The following is a 15,529-nucleotide window of genomic DNA, read 5'->3' as shown; positions in this document are numbered from 1 at the left end:
GAGCTTCGACCTTAGGTAACTGGGAACAACAAAAGTATCTGTTTTAGTTTTCCTGGTCTTCCCGGGGCCACCCTCAAATCTTTTTGGTGGGATAATTCCTCTTCTCATTTTTCTCTCAGAATGATCTTGTTGGGTGTCTGGGTGGCTGAGTTGGTTAAGCATCTGCCTTTGGCTCAAGTCATGATCATGGAGTCCCAGGATTGAATCCCACATCGGGCTCCCTGCTCAGTAGGGAGTCTGCTTCTCCTGCTGACCTCTCTCCCTCTCATTTTCTCTCTCTCTCTCAAATAAATTTTGAAAAAATTAAAAAAATATAATGATCTTGTTTAAAGTGTACTTATGTTCTTTGACTATCCTGCATAAATTGATTTATTTACTTCCTTTGGCTCTTTGGACAAACACAAAAGCCTTAGCTTGGTTCACAAGTTCTGGCTTGCTGTGACATGCTCATGTGCCCGTTTCTCAAGCCTCTCTTTTAGCCAGTCTCCCCTTTGCTTCCCAGGCGTTAGCCACACGGGCCACCTTCCATTTTCTCAAACACACCGTGCTCTTTTCAGCCTACAGTTTTCATGTATGATTTGGTCATCATATTTAGCATCCATTCCTCCACAGCTTTACCTATTAACTTTCATTGTCCTTCAAAACATGGCCCAAATGTCTGATGCCCTCTGATCTCTGTGGCGGTTTATGTCTCCCTATACTTTTCTCTTTCATAGAACCCTCTTCTTCCTAGTATTTATCCCAGTAACACTTGCAGGCTGATACAGTCTGTAAAGGCAGGGTCAAAGCTATGCTTTTTATGTGGCCAAGTATTTACTACATGGGAGAAAGACAATAAATATCTTTCAAGTGAATTAATGCAGACTATTCCCTGTTTGTAATTCAGCAATGAATGAGACTTTCCTTACTCTAAAGGAGTATACAGTAGTTTCCTTCATTCAACTTTGATATTTTCATAGATTTGTTGTTTTATACTACTGTTGTGGTCTCTAGACTTACTACACTTACCTTTTCTCCTTCTTGTTCTCCCATGTAATGTCCTCTTCTCTTTCTTTTTGGTACTATAAGGGTTTTATACTTTCTTCTATCACTTCTAGGAAATGTTAGAAAATGGAATATTAGATTAAAAAAGCCAAACTACATAATTCAGTTTTAGGCTTAGGCAATTGATATTACATAACTTAAGATTTCTTAAAGTGATTTTAAATTAGGAATATTTTTAATTGGTATATGTTACAAAAGTACAGAAAGAAGAAATTTTTGTGCCCAATTTAGGAAGCTTAGCTATTATTTTTTCTTCCTTGTATACAGTAATGGAAACTGTCCTGGAGAAACATACAGATAAATCAGCTTTATTGAAATAAAAGTTTTCTTACAGTTCCTGTGACTTAAATGCCAGTCTAAGTATATTGTTTAGAGACCTCTTTAAGTTGTTCAGGTATGTAGTGTATGCATTTGAAAATGAGGGTTATTCTTAGTAGAACCATTATTTTTATTGCTTAATCAATAGTTGTGCTTAATTCAATGCATATATTTCTGTGCAGGCTTCATGCAGTTTATCCAGTCAGTTCCTGTTGCTGAAGTTCTTGATACAGAAGGAAGCATTCAGGTACAGAACTAATTTTAAATGAGATATATGGGGCGCCTGGGTGGCTCAGTGGGTTAAGCCGCTGCCTTTGGCTCAGGTCATGATCTCGGGGTCCTGGGATCAAGTCCCGCATCGGGCTCTCTGCTCAGCAGGGAGCCTGCTTCCCTCTCTCTCTCTCTGCCTGCCTCTCCGACTACTTGTGATTTCTCTCTGTCAAATAAATAAATAAAATCTTTAAAAAGAAAAAAGAATTTAAATGAGTTATATAGGGGCGCCTGGATGGCTCAGTGGGTTAAGCCGCTGCCTTCAGCTCAGGACATGATCTCAGGGTCTTGGGATCGAGTCCCGCATCGGGCTCTCTGCTTAGCAGGGAGCCTGCTTCTCTCTTTCTCTCTCTCTCTCTCTGCCTGCCTGTCCATCTACTGTCAAATAAATAAATAAAATCTTAAAAAAAAAATGAGTTATATAATTCTTGAATATATTACTTTTCTAAAAATTGCAATCTTTATAAAAAATAAATACAGTTAAATGTCTCCTTTTATCACCATTTTCCCCTCACATTGTTTTCCTTTCCTTGGACGTAAACAGTGCTAACAGGTGGAAATTCTTTCTTGTTAGTACATACAGATACTCAATTCCTTCAGTGGTGCCTGGCATGTAATAGGGAAGCAGGAATTAATTAAATTAAAAATATATTAGTTTATGGTTATATTCCAAATTAGGAAAATTCTATAATTTTTTAATCCTAATTGAACATTTGATTATTTCCAATTTTTGTTGTCATTCAGAACAGTACTACATAGTATTGCTCCTACATGGTTCGAACATTTGTTTGTAAGACCCTGACTTCAACCATAAGAGACTCTTAATCTTACAAAACAAACTGAGGGTTGCTGAGGGGACAGGGGTTGAGTTGAGTTCTGGACATTGGGGAGGGTATGTGATATGGTGAGTGCTGTGAAATGTGTAAGCCTGACAATTCACGGACATATACCCCTGGGGCAAGTAATACATTATATGTTAATAAAAATAATTAATAAAAAAAAATGACCCCCCAGCCTCATTGCTGTCCTTTAATGTAAGAAAAGGTAAGCAGTTTCTAGAATCATGACACTTGTGTCTTTGAATTTTTTAACACTTTAAATCCACGGATTACTTCTTATCACATTTCAGTAGTTTATTTTGGTTGTTTTTTAAATACGATTTTTCTTTTTTCCAGTGGGAAAAAAGTATGTAATTTGCACAGAAAACCCAATATACCTGAGATGAAAGATAATATGAGAAGGACTTGACAGGATATTTGCTACAGTGTGTTTTTGTCTTTCTTAGTTTAACATGTCACAGTAATTCAGTATGGAGTTTAGATTTACAGAAAAGCATTACTCTGATTTCTTGGCAAAGCAAGTGGTTATTCTGTTCTTTGGTTTAGGGAACAGTCACATGCAGTGGTTAAAAGCTCAGGCTTACTGAAGTCCTTAAGGTCTCCCAAATATATAGTAAATAGTGAAAGTTTTACTTCTTTGTTACCAATTCAGATGCCTTTTATTTATTTTTGTTGTATAACTGCCGTGGCTAGGACTCCCAGTACTATTTGAACGAGGGTGGTGAGAGTGGACATCCTTGTCTTACTCCTGACCTTAGGAAAAAGACTGTCAGTTTTTCCCCACTGAGTATGATGTGAGCTATGTTTTTTTTTTTCACATATGGTCTTTATATGTTGAGATTTGTTCCTTCTAAACCCACATTGTTGAGGGTTTTTATCATGAATGAATGTTGTACTTTGTCAAATCTTTTTGTATATCTTTTGAAATGATCATAGGATTTTCATCTTTTCCCTTACTGATGTGACATATCATGTTGATCAGTTTGTGAATATTGAACCACTCTTACATCCCAGGAATAAATCCACTTGATTGTGGCGCATGATTTTTCTAGTGTGTGTGTGTGTGTGTGTGTGTGTGTGTGTGTGTGTGTGTGTGTGTTTAAGACTTTATTTATTTATTTGAGAGAGAGAGAGTGAGAGAGCGAGCATGGGAGGGGAGAGGGTCAGAGGGAGAAGCAGATCCCTGCAAAGTAGGGAGCCCGATGTGGGACTCGATCCTGGGACTCCAGGACCATGACCTGAGCTGGAGGCAGTTGCTTAACCAACTGAACCACCCAGGTGCCCTCTAATGTATTCTTGAATTCAGTTTGCTAATATTTTTTGAGGATTTTTGCATCTATGTTCATGAGAGATAATAGTTTCCTAGAACTGATAAATGAATTCAGTAAAGTTACAGGATGCAAAATCAATATGCAGAAATCTGTTGCATTCCTATACACTGATAATGAAGCAGCAGAAAGAGAAATTAGGAAAACAATTCCACTTAAAATTGCACCAGAAATAATAAAACAAAAGACCTAGGAATAAAAGAGTTAAAAAAGACCTGTACCCTAGAAGCTATAAAACACTGGTAAATTGAAGATGACACAAGGAATGGAAAGACAATAATCCATGTTCAGATTGAAAGAACAAATATTGTAAAAATGTCTATACTATCCAAGCAGTATGCACACTTAATGCAATCCCTACCAAAATACCAACAGCATTTTTCACAGAACAAGAACAAACAATTCTAAAATTTCTGTGGCACCACAAAAGATCTTAAATAGACAAAGCAGTCTTGAAGAAGAAAAACAGAACTAGAGGTATCCTAATTCCAGACCTTAGATTATATTTTACAAAGCTGTAGTAATCAAAACAGTATGGTACTGGCACAAAAATAGACATTGATTAATGGAACAGAATAGAAACCAAAGAAATAAACCCACGATTATGTGGTCAATTAATCTTTGACAAAAGAGACAAGAATTTGCAATGGGAAAAGTCTCTTTAACAAATGGTGTTGGGAGAACTGGACAGCTACATGCAAAAGAATGAAAATGGGCCACTCCTTACACCACATACAAAAATAAACTCAAAATGGCTTAAGGACTTAAATGTGAGACCTGAAACCATAAAAATCCTACAGGAAAGCACAGGCACTAATTTCTCTGACATCAGCTATGGCAGCATTCTTTTAGAGCCATCTCCTGAGGCAAGGGAAACAAAAGCAAAAATAAACTGTTGGGATTACATCAAAACAAAAAGCTTTTTCATAGTAACAGCTATGAAGTAACAAAACTAAGTGACAATCAGAAGATTTTTGCAAATGACATATCTGATAAAGGGTTAATATCCAAAATATAAAAAGAACTTACACAACTCAATACCCCCAAAATCAAACCATGCAATTAAAACAAGGGGAGAAGACATGAACAGACATTTCTCCAAAGACAACATCCAAATGGCCAATAGACACATGAAAAGATGCTCAACGTCATTCATCATCAGAAAAATACAAACCAAAACCACAGTGAGATACCACTGCACACCATTTAGTCATTTTAGAATGACTAAAATCAGACTCAAGTAACAAGTCTTGGCAAGGAGTTAGAGAAAACAGAACCCTGGAACACTGTTGGTGAGATTGCAGAGTGGTAGAGCTATTGTGGCAGACAGTATGGAGGTTACTCAAAAAATTAAAAGTAGAACTATCCTACGATCCAGTAATCCCACTACTGGGTGTTTAACTGAAAAATGAAAACACTAAATTGAAGGGAAGGGGTATATATACAACTTTGTTTATTGCAGCTTTATTTACAGTAGCTAAATTTATGGCAGTAGCCCAAGTGTCTATCAATAGATGAATGGGTAAAAAAGAGGTGGGACACACACACACACACACACACACCATACACAATGGAATATTATTCCACCGTAAAAAAGAATGACATCTTGCCATTTGCAACAATATAGATGGATCTAGAAAAGTATAATGGAAAAAACAAGGTATAATGATAGGTAAAATAAGCCAGTCAGATAAAGACAAATACCATATGATATCATTCATATGTAAAACTCAAGAGACAAAACAAATGAACAAAGGAAAAAAAAGACCAAAAAAATATTCCTAACTATAGAGAACAAATAGATGGTTACTGGAGAGGAGGTAGGGTGGGGAGGAAATGGGGAAAAAAAAAAAAAAAAAGGGAAAAAGTTTGTGCTCAAAACATGGAACTGCCTGGGGTTGGAGTTTGGCCATGCAGCTTTTCAACTGTAACCTTGAGTGGCTTCTTAACCCTTTGTGCAAAGAAGAGTTAATATAGCCGATTTGAGGGTCTTATCATTGGAAAAGCCCACTTGCTAGGGTAGCCTTTGCCTGGTATCTGTGAACTTGGTTTCAGTGTGTTGTTCCTCTGTTCCCTAACTGATAAGAGTAGTTCAGTGTGCCTAGACTGTTTATGATATGTGATTTATAGCAAACAACTTGCTTTCCTTCTAGAATTTTGGCAGTTGCTAGACAGAGGGTACCTATATGACCAGCTCCCAATAAAAACCTTGAATAATATCTCCAGTAGGCTTTCCTGGAGAGAAATATTGCACCCATATTACTGCCTTTTTTTTTAATTGTTGAAGAAAAGTAATAAATATGATAAGTGTATCCCCTCACAGAAGAGAGTCAGGAGGCTTACACATGGGTTTCTCCAGACTTTGCATGTGTACTTGTCCTGTGATGGATCTACTGTGTGTGCTAAGTGTCAGTTGTGGTATCAACCATATGTTGAGTCTGTGACTCCATGTAACACATGTAGGAGGCCTTGAACCCCTAACATACCCTTCAGGTCTCAGTTTCTTCATCTGTAAAATTTGGGTTATAATTAATAGTACCTACCTCTAGGATTGTTTCGAAGATGATGTGAAGTATAGGTAGATCTTTAATATAGTTTCTAACTGAAGTAATTGTTTAATAAAATTGTCAGTTATTATGTTGCCTTGTGCAATTGTTATTTAATAAAATAAGGCCAGTGGTAGTTTGTATATTGATTCTTGGTTTTCATATCTGATCTCTGTAAATAGTTTTGCCAAGTCATGGGTTATTCTCATGTTCAACTTCAGTAGATAATTAAAAGCTATTTTCCAAAATGGTTGTTTTTGGAAAAAAATGTTCCATTTCTTGTTGCTATACATCTTTGCCTAATCTTGGTATTGTTAAACTTTTATTATTTTTTTTAATTTGTAAATTTTTTTGTATTGTCAGACTTCTGAGTTTTAGTATTTTATTTTTGTTTTCATTTGCATTTCCCTAATTACTCACAAGGTTGAGCACTTAATATATATATGTATAGGTCATTTATTTCTTCTGTGACATGCTTATTTACATCTTTTGTTCATTTTACTGTTGGGTTATTTGTGTTTTTATTGATGTATAGGAATTCTTTATATATTCAAAAACATAGTCCTTTGTGAAAGGACTTTCAGAAAAGCTGAAACATAGGATAAATTTTTTTAGCAGTATGTTACTTGTATTTTTGAATAATATATACTGTTTTTCTTCAACATTTAATAAGTAAGGGAATAGTTCCAGTTGGTAGTCAGAAACAAAGCAAAACACTGTTTTCCACATTGATTCCAGACTCTTTCGACACTCTAGTGTATTTATTGTCCCCTGTAATTCTTTTGTTCAGTTCACATCTCTCTTATATTTATCTTTCCATTAATTTTCTGTAAGAATTAGCACTTGCATTCTAATTAATTTACAAATTAGCACTTGCATTCTAATTAATTAACAAATTTGGGTATAATTTTACTGAGCTTTTTTTATTGGCATATAGTTGACATTAACAATATCATCTTGCTTTGAGGTGTACAGCACAGTGATTAGCAATATATAATTATGAAATGGTCACCATGTGACTAATCACCATCTGTCACCAAGTTATTAACGATATTATTGACCATATTTCCTGTGATGTACTTTACATCCCCTTATTTGTTTTATAACTGGAGGTTTTTTAATGCTAACAGAAGTTATACTTAAAAGATAATTTTAATAACTCATGTTCATTTTAAGGGGAATATATGGTACCAGAAAACCCTCATTTTTACATTCGGAAGAAAGGTAAAAGAAAATGGTAAATTGACTATAAAGAAATAGCAGTAAATTTATTTAATTTTATGTAATGTTTTCCCTAAGATATGAAAGTAGCAGCATACTTTTTTTTATCTTAACTGTCTGTAAGCATATTAATAAGACTTATTCTTGGAGTATACTTTTTAAAGTCCACATTTTATAATTACTGACTAAGCTTTAGATTACACATTTGGTCATTTCTTATAATTTCAAAATGTCTGATTTGCTTAAGGATTATACTGAATTTGTAAACATGTAAATTTTATCTTTTCAGAACTTCTTTAGAAAGTATGCACCAAGTGAGAATGGGCCAAATGGCATTAGTGCTGAAGTTATGGACACATATGTTAAAAGCTGTGGTAAGTTTTTCAAACTCTGCTTTCCATTGGTATGGTGGAGTCAAGGAAGTAGGCTATCCCAATGTTGCCGTTTTCATACACATTTACATTTAGCACTTTGTAGGATTTTATCTTAGTCCTTGTGGGCTGCTATAACAAAATACCAGAGGTTGGCTTATAGGCTGGAAGTCCAGGATAGGGTATACCAGCATGGTCAGGAGAGGGCCTTTTTGGGATGGAAGACTTTTTGTTGTATTTTCATCTGGCAGAATGGGATAGGGAGCTCTGTGGGCTCTCGTTTTTGAGTTTTTAGGATGGTCAGCACCTCCTAATACCATCACACGAGGCATTAGGATTTCATTGTGTGAATTTTGGGAGGATGTAGACATTTCGATCATGGCAGATTAAAATTCTCTATAAGAAGATGATTAAAAGATACAAAATCCTGATAAAAGAAGTCATTAATGTTTTGACATAATAGTAGTAACAAGGTGTAAAGTCTATTTAGTCTTTAATGGGTTAACTGTGCTAAAATTACAAGTTATCTCTTCCTGGAAGCTGTTAATTTTCCCCTAGATTTTCCCTGTGTTTGCTTAACTGCAGTTAGTAGACTGTGGGAAAAATCTCAGCAATAATTATGGTTTAGATAAATTTCAAGAGCTGTGTTAGAAGGATGCCTCTCAAGATATTTTATTTTATGGTGCCTTCCTGGAAATAAGTAAGTGGTAGAATGCCATAGAGATTAATTCATATGTTTTGATCATTTATGCCTACCTATCCTCATGAAGTTTATATTCTAGAGGATTTTTTCAAGATTTTCTGAAGAGGTTTTTTTGTTTGTTGTTTGTTTTTAGTAACTGGATTGTTTAAGGGAGGGTTAATAAAGGAGTTGATACTAGATTTGAGCCCTGGATGGGATATGGTATATAATAAGTCATTCTTATTTTATTAAAATTTTATGGTTATGTTCCTGTTTATACCTATCCTTAAGTTAGGGGGAAGCAAGTAAGGGGTTTACTAGACATGTAACAATTACATTTAAATTTTCATGTCATTTTATATCTTGTAAACTGCTTCTTATACATGGCATTTTTAAAATATTTTTCACAATGTTCCTGTGAAGTAGTACTCTAGATTATTTTAGACAACATAATTTCTCCCCAAATTTATACTTGATGTTGTAGGTTTGGCTTAGAAGTATAAAGAAAATGTAATATTCCTGGGAACTTTAGAAGCACCAAAATAAAATATGTATGTATATTAAAATCCTTTACGGTTTTGATCTTACTTTTACTGAAGGAATATAACATGTTACATGTAACTGTGTTTACCCGTAAAAATGACCACATACAGTGTAGATTTAAGAACTAAAAAAAATCAAAACTTTCCAGAGAAAATGTATTCTTTCTTTTTTATTTACCTTTGCTCCCCCACTCTGGATTTCTCTTATCTTTCTCTCCTACCTTCCCTGCTTTCATTCTTTTCTTTCCTTTTCCTCTTTCTTTTCTTTCCTGTTTTTTCAGACCTTCAGTTCTGTTTTCTGTTTTCTGAAAAAATTATATATTATCTAAAGACAGGCTGGACATCTAAGATTACTCACATGACAGATCATACTGTCTTTTATAACAAGGCTTGCCGATCAGATCTCCTGTACATGGCCTCTCTGTGGCTTGGGCTTCTCAGAACTGGGTTCCAAGAGGAACTCTAAGAGACAGGAAGTAGAAATTGTTGGTTTCTGAAGGCCTGGACTGAAAAGTCACAGAGCCTGACTGGACCCAAAGGGAGGGGCTGTAGTTCCTACCTTGAATGAAAAGTATGTTAAAGAATATGTGGCTCGGGGCGCCTAGGTGGCTCAGTGGGTTGAAGCCTCTGCCTTTGGCTCAGGTCATGATCCGAGGGTCCTGGGATCGAGCCCCATGTCCGGCTCTCTGCTTGGTGGGGAGCCTGCTTCCTTTCCTCTCTCTCTGCCTGCCTCTCTGCCTGCTTGTGATCTCTGTCTGTCAAATGAATAAATAAAATCTTAAAAAAAAAAGAATGTGTGTCTCTCTTTTTTTTTTTGAAAGATTTTATTTATTTATTTAGTTGGCAGAGAACAAGCAGGCAGAGGCAGGCAGAGGGGGAGTGGTAAGGAGGCTTCCTGCTGAGCAGAGAGCCTGATACAGGGCTCGATCCCAGGACCCTGAGACCGTGACCTGAGCCAAAGGCAGAGGCTTTAACCCACTGAGCCATCCAGGTGCCCCTCTCTCTTTATCTTTATCCAGTTCTCAGTATCTTGTTAATGAGATATTTCACATGCTTTCCAACAATTACCTTGTGTCCTCTTACTGAACTTTTAGATAGTTACTGTAAACTTTTTTACATCATAAATCTGTTTGATAAAGAATGCTAACTTTTTCTAGTTGAAATATATATACACACATGTCATCTATAAATATTGACTAAAATTTGAAAATTTTAATAAAATCACTAGAACAGTATATTGCGATACATGTCAGAGTGTTGTACCTTTTATATAGTGTTCTATTTTTTCCCAAGACCTAATGAAAATATGACTGGCTTTTTCATTAAAAAAAAAAAATAGCGATTTAAATTATACCTCTTGGACACTTAAATTCAAATTGGATCTTGTTCCTCTCTTTTTTCCCCAGTGTTACACATTTATTCCTTCCCTGATAATTGATTGATAGTAAGTCTTCTCTTCATCTTATTTTGATTAGCCTTCTGTTTCATATATATCTTGCTGTGTTACAAAATCATCATTTGTGTTTCAGTAAGTTTGGTAGCATTCCAGGTTATATCAGAGGTTGAAAGTCATTACTTTAATTTTTCATTAGAGGAGTTAGTGATTAATAAGTTGTTAGCTACTTTGTACTAGAATCTGGTTATTGGACACTATCATATAGATGTATGTGTAACTTTCATTTTAGAAAGTAAAGTTTTGGGTCGTGGGCAGAGTGTAAGAAGAAAGTAATAATAGTTAGGGTGACATTTCTGGATTATGCAAGGTGTCAAGTCTATATCATGCTAGTAAATGTGAGAATGCTACTTACTCTCACACACATATCTTTACTAAGTAAAGGGAAATTATTGCTTAGTTGTCTAATATTTCTCTGTATTTTACTTTAAATCAAAGTTGTATTAAAAACTAATTTGAGGGCGCCTGGGTGGCTCAGTTGGTTGGACGACTGCCTTCGGCTCAGGTCATGATCCTGGAGTCCCGGGATCGAGTCCCACATCGGGCTCCCAGCTCTATGGGGAGTCTGCTTCTCCCTCTGACCTTCTCCTCGCTCATGTTCTCTCGCACTGTCTCTGTCTCAAATAAATAAATAAAATCTTTAAAAAAAAAAAAACTAATTTGAATACATTTCACATGAGGTCGTAATACTAATGGACAGCATCCTTTGGACAAGATTCTCTTGGACAGGTATAGTATTTCCACTGAAGTTAAAGAATAGCTTCAGTTCCTCTAAAAATCTCTTGATCTACACTGTGCCATCCTAGGTGTTCTGAATCTACATCTGTGTCCTAAAAATGTCTGGAGATCATCCCACTCTTAATTCAAATGTCTTTTTCAGTATGTATTCTTTCTCTTAAGCATTAACAGTTTGAATTATTGGAACACTCTGAATTCACACCCCCACCATGTATATAAATGTGAAAGAGGGAAGATCATATGGTATCTCACTTGACCTAAAAAAATATCCATCGAAAACATTTATGGCCCCAGCCCACTGAGGCAGAGTATAAGGTGCTTTTCCATACATTTCCCATTTCCACTAGAAAATAATCCAATAATAAGAACGAAATATTATTGTGAAAGCAGATGAAGTGATAGTAGTTTATCAAAACATCTTGCCCTATCAATAGAGACAGGCAAAATTTATGGCATGTCAAGTTACGTAAAAACTTTTAGGTCAAAAGTACTGTTGCTGCACATATGAATCGTTACTACTCTGTAGGGACAGCTAAACAATTTGAAACAAAGTAGTGGCAAAGCTAATTTATAATTAACAAAAAAGGACATTGTACCAAATAGTAGCTCAAGCGCATTGGTACATAGTGATGTACTTTTTGAAAATTGTGGTTCAGTTGTCCTTGTAAGCACATTATCAGTAGGAGTTTGTATCCTTCACAAGTATTGAGCGACAAACCAGATTTCCAAGTGGCTCACATCTTAGAGAGCTCAGTGTACTCAGTGCTTATAAGTTCTCTTTGTGAATACCAGACTCAGCATCCCTGGGTAAGTCACTTACTGGGTGTTCTGTGGGGAACCAGTAGTCACTTGCGGAATTGCACATTTGGCAGCAGTGTTAGAGTGTGCCGCTGCTGCACGTCCAAGCCACGGACCGGCAGCTTCGGCTTCGTCTGGAAGCGTGTTCGTGTTGGTGAATCCCAGTGCTTGGCCCCTCATGTTCTGATTGGAATCTTCATTTTAATAGGATTCCCAGGGGATTCTTATGTACATTAAAGCACTAGAGAGGACTTTCCAACCTTCTCTTGTGTATAACAACCTTCTCTTGTGTATGGCCACTGCTTCTAGAAATTCTGATGCAGCAAGACTGAAGTGTGTCCTAAGCATCTGTGTTTTTATCAAGCTTCTAGGTGAGGGTGATGCTTCCAGTCTGTGTCTCATGTTTTGATAAGCTGCTCTGCAGATCAAGAGTCAGACCACTTTTTCTCACAAGCCCTCCATGTAGAAAATACTGTAGCCCAGATTCAGGCCACGTGGTCTCTGGTGCAGCCATTCGACCAGGTCATTGTGGTGCTCAAGAAATATGCGGGGCACCTGGGTGGCCCAATGGGTTAAGCTTCTGCCTTTAGCTGAGGTCATGATCTCAGGGTCCTGGGATTGAGTCCCACATCGGGCTCTCTGCTCCGCAAGGAGCCTGCTTCCTTCTCTCTCTCTCTCTGCTTGCCTCTCTGTCCACTTGTGATCTCTCTCTGTCAAATAAATAAAATCTTACAAAAAAAAAAAAAAAAGGAAGAAAGAAAGAAATATGTGACTGGGTGTGGCTGACTTCCAGTAAACTTTATTTATAAACTATAAAAAAAGGGGTCCAACTTTGGCCATCAAGCTATATTTGCTCATCCTTTAAGTCAGTGACCCTCAAGTTCCTCAGTGTATCACTCAGTGTGTCAGTGGTTGAATTCAGCTGAAGTTCACATAACCTGTAGTGGTTTATACACACAGGTCATTATCTTTTGTAGGAATCCCAGATGTTAGCCACTGTGGTTGTTTCAGCTGCTTATAGATGTTAGGGCCAGCCAAGGTTTTTGTGATTCTCTTGGCCTTTTCCCTATGTCCTAAATGACTTTTGCCAACACAGTCCTCAGGTTTGCGGTCTAGCTAGCCTGGAGAAAAAGCCTAAAAGGCTCACTCCTTGACTCAGTCTGCTCTGTCTTTGAAAACACTGATCACAGAGCTACATTTACTTAGTTCCCTGGGCATGCCTAAGTGCAGGCGAGGCTGGGAAACACATTCTGTTACCTAGGCACAGTCTCACCCCCCACATCCTGGTTTTGTGTTAAGGAAGAAGCATAGAGAGGACAGTGCATGGGCGAATGACTAGGTCCTGTCACACCGCAGGCTCTATTTTGAGAGTAACTGATTTTGTTACAGTTAAGTGAAAAGTGTTAGTAGAAGCATTTTTTTGAATGATAGTATGCTTTCCTACATTCTGTACATATGGATATAGTTTCAAATACATATACTATAGAATTTTATCTGTAGAACATGGTTAGTTATTCTGAACAAATAAACTTGAGTTTAAATATCTTGGGCAGTATTACACCTATCTAAATAGCCATTTTGGGGAACATGGGCTTTATAGTGTGGAAGTGGCCTGAGCAAGAACTTTAGAATAAATTCCAGCCCAGTGACCTTGCGCAGTCTTGTTAACTTCTGGAGCCTCAGGTGTTTTCATTTGGATGGTAGTGTAGTACTTCATTGGCATCATTATAAGGGTTAGAGATAATGGATGTAATGTGCGTACCTAAGTAACCTTCCATAAGTTGTAACTGTGATTAGTTAATTAATAATTAAAGATTAACCCAGTGAAATTAATTTAGTCATTTAGTCATTAGTCTTTTTTTCTACATACTGAGATAAATATGTTTTTGTAAATACTGGTATAGTCATCTGTATGTTTGCCAGTTGTATATCTTCTCAGGCAATAGAATGGAAGAAAATAACCTTCAAAAAGGTGTTATTTGCTTTATTTTGTTTGAGCATTTTCAACACATGACAGGTTTCCAGACTTTTTAGAAGAGAAAGATAAAAGAATAAAGCTAGAGTCAGTGAGTGACTTTGCCCCTGGCTCTGCTCATGTAATTTTTCTGAGTACTTAAGAGGATTATGCTTTGAACTTCTTAAGTGCTGTTACCACTCGCATGAATTCTGTTGTTTTTCTATCTGCTGACACTTCACAATTGTTTCTCTAAAGATTTTCCTTTTAAACCCTGCATTTACTTTTGTTATCTTATAGATAATAGGGTAGTGGGATGATTGATTTCATTATGTGTATTTCTGTAGATACTTCTTTTTTGCTGTCAACTGTAACATGTGTCCAATTTGAAATGAGAAGTGGGAGAATCATGTTATAATTAAGGCTGCTGAAGCCTGAATTAACTTTTGATACAAGTGACTTTTGTAATTTGACAAAATTCTACAGGATGTTATTTCTCATGCAAGTAGTAATTTATATTGAGTTTCAAGTGATAAACTCTTCATAGAATCAAAGAAGATGCCATATTTGTGAATTTAGGTGAGGTATCAAAAAGTAGTCCTCAAATTGAAATTAAAGTAACACAGACTGCTTTTATATTCATTTGTGGGTTTTAACCTGGATTGCATGTGTTTTTCACTATTTTTTGTTTTTAACTGTTACTTTGCAGCTGGATATTGTGTGATTACATACATACTTGGAGTTGGAGACAGACATCTGGATAACCTTTTGCTAACAAAAACAGGTAATAACTAGTGGCTACACTAGCACATACATACATTTTATATGCCAGTGATTTTTACTGTGGAATCTGCTTAGTAACAAAACAAGTTACATAAGTGGAAATAAATCATATATGTCTTAAAAGTTCCTTTATATGATAACGTTTGAAGGAAACTCTCATCCCTTTTAAGAATCACTTAGTAATAACAGGTGGTCATCTAACCCTTACTTCTAAAAATGCCTCCTTGGGTAGAAGGCCCATAATGTATGCATGCAGTTGAGTCTCTTACTCTAAAGCTCTAGTTAGAGTGTCAAAATGTTCTTTCTCTTACTTACAAACTGTACTTAACTCACATTAACCCTTATCTTTAATTTTTTGCTTTTCCCCTTGGAGTTCCATGGAATAATCATTCTAATCCCTCTCTTTCTGTTAACTCTTGAGCCCGTGGCTTTAACACCATCTCTAAGCACACAACTTCCAAACTTACAGCTCTGTACTTCAGTCCATTTCGTGAAGCTTCAGCCTGAAATATACAACCACTTACTTGACATCCCAGTTAGGTGGCCAGTTGTAAAAGTTGTTCCCTTCCTCCATTACCTGCATAATAATACCTGCTCCTCACTTCATTTTTTCTGTCTCAGGAAATTGTAGCATCATCCACC

The 15,529-nt window shown here is 36.4% G+C and overlaps 1 protein-coding gene across 2 annotated transcripts in view; it reads left to right on the top strand.

The window, feature by feature from the left end:
- PIK3C3 (phosphatidylinositol 3-kinase catalytic subunit type 3) overlaps positions 1–15,529 on the top strand; it is a 141,760-nt gene that overhangs the window by 88,356 nt on the left and 37,875 nt on the right. For both annotated transcript variants that reach the window (XM_082698240.1, XM_082698239.1), the window contains 3 exons: positions 1,545–1,609; positions 7,856–7,940; positions 14,814–14,888. In XM_082698240.1, the coding sequence (XP_082554366.1) occupies positions 1,545–1,609; positions 7,856–7,940; positions 14,814–14,888 (225 nt within the window). The remainder of the gene's footprint in view (positions 1–1,544; positions 1,610–7,855; positions 7,941–14,813; positions 14,889–15,529) is intronic.

The sequence above is a fragment of the Mustela nivalis genome (genome assembly GCF_964662115.1).
Source record: "Mustela nivalis genome assembly, chromosome: 14".
Lineage (NCBI taxonomy): Eukaryota > Metazoa > Chordata > Mammalia > Carnivora > Mustelidae > Mustela > Mustela nivalis.
Note: the sequence above shows the minus strand (reverse complement) of the source record. Positions and strands in the feature narration are given on the sequence as shown.